This window comes from Sinohyriopsis cumingii, chromosome 9 (genome assembly GCF_028554795.1).
Source record: "Sinohyriopsis cumingii isolate HCF-2022 chromosome 9, ASM2855479v2, whole genome shotgun sequence".
Classification (NCBI taxonomy): domain Eukaryota; kingdom Metazoa; phylum Mollusca; class Bivalvia; order Unionida; family Unionidae; genus Sinohyriopsis; species Sinohyriopsis cumingii.
In genome coordinates this window covers 50,116,554-50,131,265 of record NC_142969.1, presented here as the reverse complement: position 1 = coordinate 50,131,265, position 14,712 = coordinate 50,116,554, and the positions used below count along the sequence as shown (strand labels likewise).

The 14,712-nt window shown below is 35.9% G+C and overlaps 1 protein-coding gene across 5 annotated transcripts in view; it reads left to right on the top strand.

The window, feature by feature from the left end:
- The window catches only part of LOC149791795 (programmed cell death 6-interacting protein-like), a 59,107-nt gene that overhangs the window by 22,335 nt on the left and 22,060 nt on the right, over positions 1 to 14,712 (top strand). For all 5 annotated transcript variants that reach the window (XM_089970299.1, XM_089970298.1, XM_089970297.1 and 2 more), the window contains exons 11-15: positions 2,913 to 3,134; positions 4,895 to 5,054; positions 5,412 to 5,560; positions 6,831 to 6,965; positions 12,184 to 12,355. In XM_089970299.1, coding sequence (XP_089826425.1) covers positions 2,913 to 3,134; positions 4,895 to 5,054; positions 5,412 to 5,560; positions 6,831 to 6,965; positions 12,184 to 12,355 — 838 coding nt within the window. The remainder of the gene's footprint in view (positions 1 to 2,912; positions 3,135 to 4,894; positions 5,055 to 5,411; positions 5,561 to 6,830; positions 6,966 to 12,183; positions 12,356 to 14,712) is intronic.

Below are 14,712 nucleotides of genomic sequence, written 5' to 3'. Positions count from 1 at the left end.
CAACTACCCAAAACTTTACCCCTATTTGTTGAACTTGGAGAAAATTGCAATCAAAATTGGAAAATAAAATCTTGATATTTTGCCCATTTTGTTGTTGAATACAGTAGACAGGACCAGGACATTATGAATTTTTCAACTTTTAATAAGAAGTTGTATATTTTATTAAATTTTCGTTCCAAAAAAGATTCTTAGTACACTGTAAACAACATTTAAAGAAATTTTGATCAATGAAAATGTCACTAAAGCATACCGCACCACTATTTAAAAAAATACCAATTAAATAAGTTTTATTGAGTGAAATTTGTGTTTTAGTTCTTTCTTTTAGTTCATTTTAAGTGTAATCATAACTGCAATGTACCCTCATGTATTCAAACATTAATAAATTTTTTTACATTAACAGTTATGCCTGCAAGCATTTCCATGAGAACCTAATTAAGTGTCAACCGTGTTTTGCTGTCTAACTGGTGGAAGTATTTTTTGTATTGTTGCACTTAATCGAAAACAGACCTGCTTTGTATTATCATGTTAAATATTCTTTTGTATCAAATAGTGTGGAATAAAAGAAAGCTTAAAAGGCAAATATGACTAGCATAAGAGGTACTCATTTCAATTGATCAATCAAATACTGTTATAAATAGTATTGTGTATGTAATTTAATTAAACTACCTTACATTAGCCTACTGATTCACAAATGTAATCAGAGATGACAAAATGTCCAAGCAAAATGAAAATTCATGTAATTGGAAGTAAAAACTTTAAAGCTTTGTTTCACGGATACAGTTCATTGTGGAGAAAAATGTTTCAGAGTTTGTAGTTAACTTTAAATTTCTGAATTGGCATTCAGAGATTTAAGGACGAGAAAAGTTTCACTATTACTTGCAATGAAATCCTGGCGTCAGTATTTTAATTGTAGAACAATTGTTTTAGAAATGAGTTTCAATGCTGCTGGTTGTTTAATGAAATGTCCTTTAATTTTGAAGGAAAAAAAAGTGGAATTTTGTTTGATTTGAGTCATTGAGTCTAGTTCACTGCTTTGTTTGCCCCTTTTGTTGCAATGCAGGAACCTTATGAAATGGAACCAAACTTCTCAACAACAAACAGATGCAGTGACGTAATACACAGTGTTTTTGCATACACATGAAGCTTGTTGAAACCAAGTGAAAAATGTTAACGATGTTTGAGATGTTGAGCATCTTGAAAAGATAGGTAGTTGATACAGAAAAATAAACAACTGCATTATAAGAAGTGCTTTATTAAAAATTACTTCCAGTGCAACTATAAAACGAGTATTTTGCCATTAAATAGCCCAGTTGCCCCTCAACCAGTTTTCTCAATGACCAGCAGGGATACCATCCCTTCTTTATATTTGAGGTCTTTCAGTAACTCGCACCCCCACTTATTGTGCAATCTGTTTTTGGAACCCGTTGTTCATGAGTTATCGAGGGAGTGGCATATTTCACTGCACGACATCAGAAGTGTGGCCTTCAAATTCAGTTCAAACAGACATGATATAAAGTACTTAAGTCATACAGGGAGAGCAAATCTCCCTTGTTAATAGTGGTTTAGCATGCTGATGGGATAAAATAATTAGCATGAAATTGATGAGGTGGTGGACGAGACAGATTTTGAACCACATCACCTTGTGTTCATTTGTGGCGAGTGGGTGTTGTCTGTAGTTTTTTTTTTTTAATGACAAAAATGGGTGGTTGTGCCTTCAGCAGCTGTCTCAGAATAAAAAGGCAAATGACTAATAATTATTCTTGACTGCAGAAGATTAAAGTAACTTGTATAGGTAGGTATTATTTTGTGTTGATTCTTCACTTTTTTTTATTGATGTTTGAATTGATATGGTGAAAGTATCAATGAATTGTTTCACCCCTTATGCAAACACAGATAATTTGTATCAGTTCTTAAATTTTAGAAGTACTTGACACCTCTTTGACTGTAAGATAAAGTTAAACTTTTTCTTGTAAAATGTTAAACTAAATCATTTCAGCAATTTAATTATATTTTACTGTTTTAAAATTTGCTAAAATGTTAAGTTACTATTATGCTGAAGTTACAAATGTGCTTAAATATTGTGATTTGCACAGTGTTTCCCTTTACCCTCATTTGCGCTTCAGAGACCCCCAAATTTTTAATTTGACCCCAATTTTGATACCAAAGTTTGTTTTTAACTCAGTCTGACCCCTAGTTTTGACACCAAGGTGATTTTTGACTCTCAGTCTTGCACCCCTAGGGGATAAACTATTGCATTATTTTGTTAAGAACATATTTTACCTTGTTAGGTATGCTTGCGTGATAGTTATTAAATATAAAAGAGATGCATAATTTTATTGTTTTTCCACATTTGCACAGAAATTAGCAGATATGTAGGTTATGAATGTATACATCATAAATGATTGGGGGATTTCTGTCATAATTTTGCATTGATGCTTTTTTCTATTACGAAGATTACATTAATTCAGTGAGCTGCTTGATCTTCCCAAACTGCACAAGACCCAAGGTTTAGAATGACCTTGACTTCAGATATGACTCCTGACACATAAAGCTTACATAATTATTATTTATCTTCATGACGTAGTGTCATTTTTTACTCTACTGTGTTGTGGAAAAGATAAACTTTGAATTAAGACTTAGTACCTCACGCTTTGTCCCCTACAACCAAGTCAATAACCTAATTTCCATGATTTGTTGCTTACAATTTTTGTCTGAGCTCCCAATCCAGTACATTTTGATCTTTTGAAACCAAAAATTCAATGTACATGCATCTTATAAATTTGTTTGTGCCAATCCCTATAACATGCTTTTAGAGCTTATCCAATATGTCATAAAATTACTGACTTGTGTCACTGATGTTGTAGTGATATCTTGTAAAGTTCCATCCATATAAATCTGGTCTTGTCTTGTAGTCTATCAAATTGTTGGATGATGAGGAAAAATCTGATCATCAATTAAGGGAGCAGTTTAAGGAAAGATGGACAAGGACACCATCAGAGAATCTGACAAAGCCAATGAAAGATGAAGGCATGAAGTACAAGACTATCCTCGACACTGCCATAAATGCTGACAAAATCATCCAGGATAAATACAATAGTCACAAGAATGCCATAACCCTCCTTTCCAAGCCTACCGTAAGTATGCCTTATGGATATTGTATATTGTTGATAAAGCACTGTCTTTTTTATAATGTTGGTCAGATCGATCAGTGATATGACAATCTGATTAAAACCAGATCTCCACTTTACTATGTGAGGAACTGACACCAGCCGCTTAGGGGTCATGTTCTGATGACCTTTATATAAGCCAGTGGAAACGTAACTTTCAGACATTTGAAAGTGAATCAAATCATATGACACATATTGATGCCCTTTAGCCATAATGCACAGTCTCCCAAATGCCATGGTATAAGACTTCATCTGATTGGTTTATAAAATTAGCTATTATGGTAAAAACTTAATTCAACAGAACATGACCCCTAAGCGGTCACTTTCAGATCTTCATGTAGGACAGTGGAGAACTGATTTTAATCAGATTATGAAATAACATTACAAAAATTATATATGTTAGTAAGACACTGGCATATTACTCAGTAACCCTGCCTAGCAGGTTTGGTTTGGTTTATTCATTCTGGTGTTTAGCACCATTTAGCAACACAATATTGTAAGAAAAAGTCAGAAACTCTTATGTATGCTCAAATGACATACAACATGTTAAAGCTACATTAAAAATCCAAACACAAACTCCATGATTAACATTAGAGTGTGGAAGGAGTCCTATTGTTTTCAAACACAGCTTATAGTTTATTCCATTATTAACATTAGGTTGTGGAATGGATCCTATTGTTTTCATACAGAAATCACTAGTTATTGTGATTAACATTAGATTATGGAAGGGATCCTGTTGTTTTCAAAGAGAGATCATTTATAGTATTGGTCTGTTTTCACAAAATTGATATGCAACAGGAAAATAGTATATTAACAATACAGTGGTCCCTGTGTTATAATTTCACCCCTGCTGGAGGAGGAATGTGGCCCTATAGGAGGGAAGGTTCTCAACTGAGATTACACAGATGTGAATGATAACCACCTTCAGACCATGAAAGGCACAACTAATTTAAAGTACTTAATATTTTCGTTTAAAAATCACAGGAATGTTATGGAATAAATGTGTGGAACTTAAGTCAGTGTTCCTTTTAAAATAATAACGAATTATTATCAGTCATGGCGCAAATGCACCTTGTCACACAACTGTTTCAGACAGTCTGGATTCCATTTTCCCACAGCAGTAAAATGTGTCTAGATGTTTTTTATATTGATGACATCAAATTTCGTATTAGTGATTGAAGGGTGTTTTTAGCACTTTTTTTTTTTTAAGGCTAGACTAGCATTCAGGAATGCCCAAGAATTATGCATAATATAGGCATCCAGTCGTTTTATGTTATGCTCACTTTGGAAATAATCTTGTGGCTGTTTTATGTCTTAAACCTCCCCAAAAAATGAAAACCTGTCAAAAACCTATTAAGAAACCTTACATTTTAAAATTGAATTTTACTTCTAACCCTGAACTTGATGTGTTGAACCTAGAAATGGACACATATTTTTGAGATTTCTGTAGATAGGCACCATTAGATTGTAGTTTTACACTAATATTCCACCCTTTGGCCATGTTAGAAAAGGCTGGCCATCCTTGAGGGATACTGTTGAATTCAAACTCTTCTCTCATGGAATTATGGCCATATAAAATGGGATGCGGGGGGGGGGGGGGGGGCATTTGAGTTGGAACACATTATATCATTAACCACAAACAGCTAGTGTTATGTAATATCCTATTTTCGTTCTTTACAAATCTCATATCTAACAAGTACTTACACAAGATGCTGTATTTATAACAGAGTGAGTTAGAGAAAGCCGTGCCCACTGCCAGTTTTGGATCCTCAGTGACAAGCAGCCCCGAAGTGATGGAGTTGAGGAAAATGATGGCAGATGTAGATGCTATAAAAGCAGAACGAGAAGTTGTTGAGAAAGAACTGAAAGAGACGGTGTTTGATATGTGTGAGTTACCTTGGAATCCTTTAAATATGACAGTGGTGTCAATATTGTTTAGTTCCATCCCTATAAATTGTCCTTTCTGTTCAAAGCTGGTACCAACATTTTAGGTACTTACCTCATGGAAAGTTTTTGTTTATTTCTCTGTGTTTGTACTGTTTTGTTTATCGATTCATCTGTCTGCCTTCCTAGTTTTTTGTCTGTTGGTTCTCTTTCCTTCCATCTTTTCTATGTTGCATCACAACAGTGAAAGGGGAATGTAATGTATCATATCCATCTGGTTAAGGTTTACATTAAGGTTATTTCAGGTACTTTTTAATTATTTTTTTTTACAATTACACGTGTATATTATTTTCATTTCAGCTAGCAAGTTTATGGCTGCTATGGCTTCAGAAGGTCTGATAAATGAAGAGGCCATTTCATGTTCAGAGTTAGATCGTGGATATGGCCATCTACGACAACAGGTCAATGAGAGTTGCCAGAGGCAGGATGCCTTGCTAGCTAGGATACAGGTAACATCTGTTGAATCTTTGGTTTTGTTGATTGTTGCTATGGCCACAATATTTATTTTTATTTGTTGTTATTGGCATAACGTGTTACAGGATAGTATTGGTTTGGTTGGGTGTTGTTATAACCAGAACTGGTTAGTTTTCCATCTATTCAGTATCAAATCTACCATATATTTTTTTTGCCAGTGATCAGTGAAATTGCACTCTTGAACCTTAATTTTGTCAACAGCTCCATCAAATAAGGCCTTTTGTGGTTTATGAGGCATCTTGTCCATCCAGTCCATTGTCCCATTGTGCTAAACCTCTCTGATTGCCCAGCCAGTTGTTCCAGCTTTTTATGCCTTATTGGCTGTTTGTCAACACTCACTGTCTGAACCGCATACTGTAATGGATATGGCAGGTCCAGGTTTGTTGACTTACCAGTTGTGCAAATTTCACACTGCATTTGGACCAGGACATTTTTTCTATGGTATGGCAACATACACACACACCGACCCAAACTTCCCCTACATTCATATGCTTCCTTAATTATTGAGCTCATGCTTGTGCATTTATACTGTCTTCATGCTGGGAGAGAAGTTCATCCTTTTAAGGATGCAGTGATGTTGCCCACTGAAGGGTAACTGTGGCAGAGATTAGATGCTCTTGCACTTTCCACTTTTACATATTCTTCTAACGAGAATGTGATTGGGTAAGGGCTGTTCCATTTAAACATACATTGTAACCAGGAAAGGCAAGTTTTTCAGAAATATATGTCAGATTACTCATAGAGTTCATAATGAAAGTGATGACAATTCTAAATCTCTAAATAGTACCATTGGGTGACTATGTTGAAAGTGTTTTCCCAGGGGACCAGGTATGTTTTTACTGGAGCAACCCTAATGTATTTGATGGAGAAGGATCCATTTTTTATAGCTGATTATGTTTCTTCAAGAGTGCTTACCTGATCACAATACTTAAAGGCCCTCCGACCCATCCTCTTGAAATATGAGCAACCCTCTTTTGGTTTTGCTCAAGTTTAAATTGGTAAACCTATGGTATATGGATAGCCACTGAGACGGGGCAAGGGGAGATAAATAAACAAGAGCTGCACCCCTTGATATAACTATGCCATAGCTCTATCTCTACTTTTTTCATTATATATATATATATATATATATAATGTGTTTCAGAAATATTGCTGGAGGCAAATAGTTTACAAGAATATTTACTTTATCGAATAAGATAGCATGATTCTTTTTCTAATTTTTTTTAAATATGTTCATTTGTATAGGAAGCCAATACAAAGTTTTGTCAAGCCAAGGCGTCTAGTCAGTCTGCAGCGAAGAGAGAGCAACTGTTGAAAGATTTGGCTTCGGGTTTTGATATGTATATGGAACTGAAGGGTAACCTAGAAGAGGGAACAAAGGTAATTAAAACCATTTGCCATGTAACAGGTTGGACTTCTGCTATCACTTTGGTCTCTGTGTGTTGAAACAAAATATCTTGCAAATCATTAGATGGAATTCAGTTTAAACTGATATGGTCATTAAGGGTGACACAAGAACAGATTTCATTTTGTTGGTAGTTGCAAAAAATAATGGCATAATGACTGTTACTTATATTGTTTATTATGTATTTTATTATTGTCAATAACTTTGTATAATTTGCCTTTTATTACAGTGCAGTAGAAACTTGCATTGTATATATTATCCCTGGGAGAGAGTTACCTTCTCATAAAAAGTCAAGACATTTTTCTAACAAGCTCCATATCATTAAAACTACCTTAGGCAAATGACCTCCTTCCTGCTGATAAGGACAAAGTATACATTGCACAATTTAGAATTGGTCATAATCATATAAGACACTGCTACATGTTAAAGGGCAAAAACCCACCTGAGTGCTTTGTGCAATGAAAGCTCAGTGTGACTCAACTTTTTGATGAATTGTTTTGATCGCCAGCTTATACTGATCATTACCCAATGTTCAGCTCATGAAGGCAATTTTTGCTATGGTAAATGTGTCATGTATTTAAAATTTCATAAAGGAAGTTAACATTTATTCTAAAATATAGCGTGTGTGCAACCCTATTTCCTTTGAGTATTTTTAACCAACATGTAGACTGCTAATCACCCTATTTTATCTTTTATTGTTTATTTACCCTTTACGCACACCAGTTACATTCCCTATTCATTGGGAGCCATCACACATTATCCTTACCATCTCATCATTGTTTTTTTTCACTTGTAACCTTTTTAATATGTTTTTATTGGTAACCTTTTTTATGGTTCTGTATAGTCTTACAGTGCTGATGTGTCATAAAAATGCCGCAGTCGACTAGCCAACCATTTCATTGTGGTATTTAAAATACAGTATATATGGGAGTGGTTGGGGTTTTCATCTACAAACATTTTATAGTATGGGCTGTTCTATTTAAACATACATGGTACCCATGGATGACAGTTTATTTTCAAAGCATATACCAGGGTACTCTGGTCACTTAGCAAGTTCCTATGGTAAAAAGTAAATCACATTGATGGTAGCTTTCCTGGACCCCTAGATGTTTTTATGGAACAGACCTTGCTTATGTTTGAGGCTTTTCCTTAAAATAAAAAAAGATTTAATTAATATTTTATATTGAAATTATTTATATAACCTATACAGGGTTGAAAAAGAAAAGGTATTTGATCTGATTTTAGGTTGTTTACAAATTGTAAGATACAACAATCATATTTTGTTTTTACATCAGTATCTTTAATTAGATTTTCAGATAGTCGTATAAGGAATACAGGTGTATAGCTATGTTATTACAATTAAAAGACATGAAAAATAACATATCTAGTATAATGTCAGTAATTTTGACCACCACAGGTTCTGGTAAAAGTTATCTTGAGTGTAATTTCAGTTAGTTTGACCACCACCAGGTCTGATCAAAGAAATGTGCATTCAGTATGTACTTATTTCATTGCATAACCCTGAATGGTGTACTTATAAATCATCTTTACCACTCTGGTGGTCTAGTGGCTAGAGCATCTGCCTTGGATTCAGGAGATTGCGGATTCGAACATAGTTGAGTCATACCAAAGACTTACAAAACTGGTACTAACAGCTGCCTCACTCTGCGCTCAGCAGTAAGAGGTTAGTGTTGGGACTGGTTGGCCAGGTGTCAGGATAATGTGACTGGGTGGGACATCATGCTATATGTCTGTGGCACAATGCCTTAGTGCTAGACATGCTATAAACTATCACATTGCAGACATTGTAGTGATACAACTGAAATTTTTTAAAGCTATGTTAAAAATAAAAAACACACACACATAAAATCATCTTACATCTACTACAGACACTAGAATTGTAAAATTAGGAGTCTTCTAAATGTTAATTGATGACTTCCTAATTATGTCAAACTGATGACTAAACATGGTTTGCAAAAGTTAAAAGGATTGCTGAAACATTTCAAAAAGAATCAAACCAAACTTTTCCTTTATGTTCAGATTCTATATTTGTGCATCAGCAGGTCTTTGAATTTTAAAAGAAACTGTACAAGTCATGTAGTAATTATCATTTACATGTATGTCTAACTGAATGTCTCTTGCCACACCAGTTAGGTACCACTGCATTTGACAAAATAGCACTCTCACCACAATATTCATCTCCCATCCCTGTTTTAAATTTGTCAGGTTGGTTTCATTTCAAAGGTTTTATTTACCAGTCCATGTTCAGTGTGAAAAAGATTTAAAAATCTGCATGTGAAAACATTTATTACATTGTTTTAGACTGTCCATTATATTTTCCCCACCACTCTGGTGACCTAGTGTTTAGAGCATCCACCTCGGATGCGGGAGGTCGTGGGTTCGATCCCCAGCCGAGTCATGCCAAAGACTTACAAAAATGGTACTAACAGCTGCCTCTCTTGGCTCTCAGCATTAAGAGGTTAGTGTTAGGACTGGTCGGCCTGGTGTCAGGATAATGTGACTGGGTGGGACATCATGCTATATGTCTGCAACATGATGCCCCAGTGCTATGCATCACTATAAACTGCCACACTGCAGACATTGTAGCGATATGACTGAAATTTTTTTAAAGCTGCATTAAAAATCTAAATCAGACACACACACACACACATCTTTTCCCATTTTAAACTGTGCCCATTATATATTCCCATTTTAGTCTGTGCACATTATTTATTCCCATTTTAGAATGTGCCCATAATCTATTCCCATCAAAGACATTTATGTTTGCATGTACCAGATGTATTCGCTTGTAAGTTGGGTCCAACTGCAAACACTTTTAGATCCCGATATGACATTGGATCATGTGCTGGCAGATCAGAGTCAGCATTGTTTGGGGTTCTTTTTTTGCAAATTAGTCCTGACAGACTGCAAAAACCAAACTCGGCCTCTGCAATGATGCCATGGCATATCATGCCCTGTGAAGTTGACAGATGGGTCTGACTTGAACAGGAGTATATGCAGTAACTGTTATGCAAATCTGCTGATTGATGAGATTATGCATTGGCAGATCAGGATGAATAAAGTTGGCAGTGAGATCGGACTTGTACAGGAGTATATACAGTAACTATAATGGAAGGCTACTGCTTGATACAATGATGCAATGGCAGATCAGGGTGTATAAAGTTGGTAGCCGGATCGGACTTGTAAGGGAGTATATTTAGTAACTATAATGGCTGCTGCTTAATGTGATGACGTCATGGCAGATCAGAGTGTATGGAGTTGGCAGTCAGATCAGACTTTTAAGGGAGTATATACAGTAACTATAATGGTTGGCTGCTGCTTGATACAATGATGCCATGGCAGATCAGGGTGTATGAAGTTGGCAGTGAGATCGGACTTGTAATGAAGTATATACAGTAACTATAATGGTTGGCTGCTGCTTGATACAATGATGCCATGGCAGATCAGGGTGTATGAAGTTGGCAGTAAGATCAGACCTGTAAGGGAGTATATACAGTAACTGTAATGGTAGGATGCTGCTTGATGCAATGATGCATTGGCAGTTCAGGGTGTATACAGATGGCAGTGAGATCGGACTTGTAGAGGAGTTTTATACAATAAATATAATGGTAGGCTACAGCTTGAATATACTTGTACATTATAACTGGTATTGGTTTTCTGTGGAGTAAATGACCTAAACCAAATTTAAAAGGCTTCACTGCTGCAATGATTATCTGGCTACCCTGTTTCAAAGACAGGCAACTTCGTTCTCATTGTTTCCAAAGAAATACATTGGTCCATTGTATTTACTGGGAAATGTGCACACTGATCCAATGTATTTACTGGGAAATGAAAACACTTGTCCATTGTATTTACTTGGAAATGTAAACACTTGTCCATTGTATTTACTTGGAAATGTAAACACTTGTCCATTGTATTTACTTGGAAATGTACGCACTGGTCCATTGTATTTACTGGGAAATGTACATACAGATCCATTTTATTAAATAAATGTACACACTGGTCCATTATATTTACTAGTAAATGCATACACTGGCCCATTGTATTTACTGGGAAAAGTGCACACTGCTCCATTTTATTTTACTGGAAAATGTGTACACTGGTCCATTTGTATTTGCTGGGAAATGTACGCACTGGTCCATTGTATTTACTGGGAAAGGTACACGATGTTCTTTTGGTCAATATTTCGTGCTCTGGCTGATTTTAGCAAAGCCTTTCTTGAAAATATTGATCCAACACAGTACACAGTATATAAAATGAAATACTTATTAGTTGATTGTGATTTCCTGCATTACAAAGACAACTATAAAATTGTTTTTGTATGAAACCTTGAAATGAATGGTGATATGGTCCATACCAATTGATTGTCTGTATTATATTTTTGGTAATGACATTTCACAGTACATTTACTTTCTGGAATTAGAACTTTCTTTGTTAAGTCTATATGATGGCGCCTACAGTGGGAACCTTGGTAACTCAGTAATCATAATGCAGACTTAAGACCGAAATAATGCAGGTTAAAATTCTACCATTGGACTCAGCTGGATCAACTACTGTGGTGTATCTGTGCACAAGGCACTTTACTCCAATTGCCTTGACAGTAAATAACTAGTTCATGTTGCTGTGCAGTAAGGCACCAAACTCCCTCTCTCCTCGAGAAAAACTGCTCCGATGGCCTAATGGATTGAGCGTCCTTCTCGGATGCAGAAGGTCATGGGTTCCCCGGCTGAGTCATAACAAAGACTTACAAAAATGGTACTAACAGCTGCCTTGCTTGGCACTCAGCATTAAGCGGTTGGTGTTAGGACTGGTCAGCCTGGTGTCAGGATAATGTGACTGGGTGGGACATCATGCTACATGTCTGCGGCTTGATGCCTCAGTGCTAGACATCACTATAAACTAAAGCTACATTAAAAATCTGAATCACACACACTCTCCTCAAGATTTTTTTTTGTTGAAACACAGCTGAATGCAGGGACAAGGGATTAAGAAAGATAATTCCCCTCAAGAATTTACATTATAAATGTTTTTAACATCTTCTGTGATCTTTAAGTTAAATGTTGTGTCTGCTATATGTGTGTTATTATTTCCTTTTTTGTTGAGTTTTTCATTCATCTGACACCATTTATTCTGACAGTTTAACAGTGATCTGACTATTATTTTTCTGTACAGTTTTACAATGATCTGACACCACTGCTGGTGAGGTTGCAGAATAAAATCAGTGATTTCTGCTTTGCCCGAAAGACAGAGAAGGACGAATTAATGGCTGATTTACAAAGAAGTATTGCTCGCCAGCCTACAGGACCAGCTCCTCCACCCCCAGCATATCAACAGCCACCAGGTGGTAAGTTACTGAAAACAGCAGTTTTTTTAAATTATGAGCTACATTTTTTGCATCCAGAATTAATAACATAAACTTCTACTGTAATTATCAGTTAAGTGTAACCCAGCTTCACTGCAGACCAGTTATATATTTCAATTTTAATATGTCCATTTTGATACTAATCAGAGTTAATATCAGTCATCGATGTAAAAGAGCAATAATTGTTGGGGCCTGTATTGTCCACTTAATGGAATTACTACTGTAGCCTTAGGGGGCCCCGAGTGGCCAAGTGGTCTCAAGCGCTCACCGTTACGGATCACTGCCATCTCACCTCTGTCTGCGTGGGTTCGAGTCCAAGGCTCGGCTAGCGTGGGTACGTGGGAAAGCCTGCCAGTAGCTTCTCGTGGGTCGGTGGTTCTTCCCTGGGTTTTCCAAGGTTCTTCCTCCACCAGTTATACTGGCCGCCATGTATAGCCTATCTTGTGCTGAAAAATGGTGTTAAACCCTAGAACAACAACAACAACTGTAGCCTTAGTTTTGTTGAGTCCTTTGTGGCAGAAGCTCAGCATAGTGATTACTTTCCATCCATGTCTGTCTGTATGTTAGTACTTCTCTCCACACCCATCAGTAAAGTCAGTGTTGAAGTGTTAGCTTTTTGCTTAGTACTAACATTGTTTTCTTTCGAGTTTGATTGTGTTCTTGACAAAAAGTGAGTCAACTGTATTAACTGTTTCTTTTTTTTTTACAAACATTTACCTTTAAGAAGGTTACTATTTTTGCCGATATAAAAGTCTAACTAAATCAACTGCAGTGCTGTAGTCACTGTCAATTCTGATTACATTGTAATATAGTAGTCGGCAGACATTTAGAATAGTACTGAATGTTTATACTTAAATATGCTCTGCATTTGACTTTTAATAGATTGTAATTTAGACAGAAAATGAGAAGGGTGGCAGAATTTTGATTTGTATTAGCAGAGTTTTTGATTTTATTGATTCATAAATTTCAAAAAAGATAAAAGACATGATGAAACTCCATTCATCCATCTGTCCTTTGATCTGTAACTCTCTCTCTCTCTCTCTCTCTCTCTCTCTCTTCCAAAATTTATTAGCGAACATTCGCCAGACTTGCATTGGTAACCAGTGCATTAACCATCTACAAAGTAATGGGTTTTGGGCCCCTACCCTGGGTTCCGTTAGAGGATGTCTGTGGTCAAATTATTACAGTTACATTGACAATGCTGGTTTGGCGGGATTTTAGTCCATCCATGCATATGGCATTATAGGCGTTCTCTTTGTTGACTACCTTAAAGTGTAGCATAATGTATTCTTATGTCTCTTTATCTATTATCAGTTTTATTTCTACACAGTTAAGTTCACCACCACCTAAATTTACCAAAGGTTTGTTTGTGACTTGCACTTGAGGTAAGGAGAAACCCTTTTGATTTTGAGGTTAAACGGTTGAAGATCAAAGTCACTGTGGCTAAAAGGAGAAAAAGGTTTCTACACAATAACTAGTCCACCATCTACAATTATCAAACTTTGTGGATGGCTTGCACTTGGAATAAGGAAGAACCCAGTTAACCCTTTACCTCATAGAGCAGAGTTACCCAGTGCAGCGTGCTATAAATAGAACACATGTTACCTATTCAACTCCATATGCATAGGCATGCCTGTTAACTGTTAAGCTATGTAGTGTATGTTACCTTTAACAGCAATTTTAGCAATTTTACATTTTTGGTACACATCTATTATGCATCAAAAAATTTAAGAGTAAAGTCCGATTGTTAAAGCTATGTAATTATTTTTCACTGAAGAATTTTTTATGTGCTTTAAAATCTTGAGAGAACTCGTTCACCGTCATGTCAGTGAGGCCACATGACCAACCATAGCTGCCGTTTCTCATACTCGAAATTTACAAGTTTTTTGTCTAGATCTACATCACTAAGTCATCTGAATTTGATAATTTATAAAAACTTATTGCTGCCTACGTCAATATCAGAGCCTTTACCTAAGTTATTGAATCTTTCATAGTTGTGATTCTAATTGTGAAAACTTTATAAGTACTGAATGAAATCCATAACCTCCATTTTAGAGAGTGGAGATTACAACCCAGTTACTTTAAATATCAGATATCGACCAGAGCATAAAAGTAACCACATGATCTGACATAATTGTCATTCGCAGAAATGAATGTAGTATCTAATAGGGGGTTTCCCCGAAGGGTTAATTTGGGAATCAAAGGTAAAGGCGACAGACCCAAATACAAAAAATATTTTCCACAATTTGATTGTTTGGAAGAAACTTGCACAGTTATTTAAAACAAGAGTGTGCATAATATATAAACAATAGACCGCTCTTGTAGCCTAGTTGGTTAGA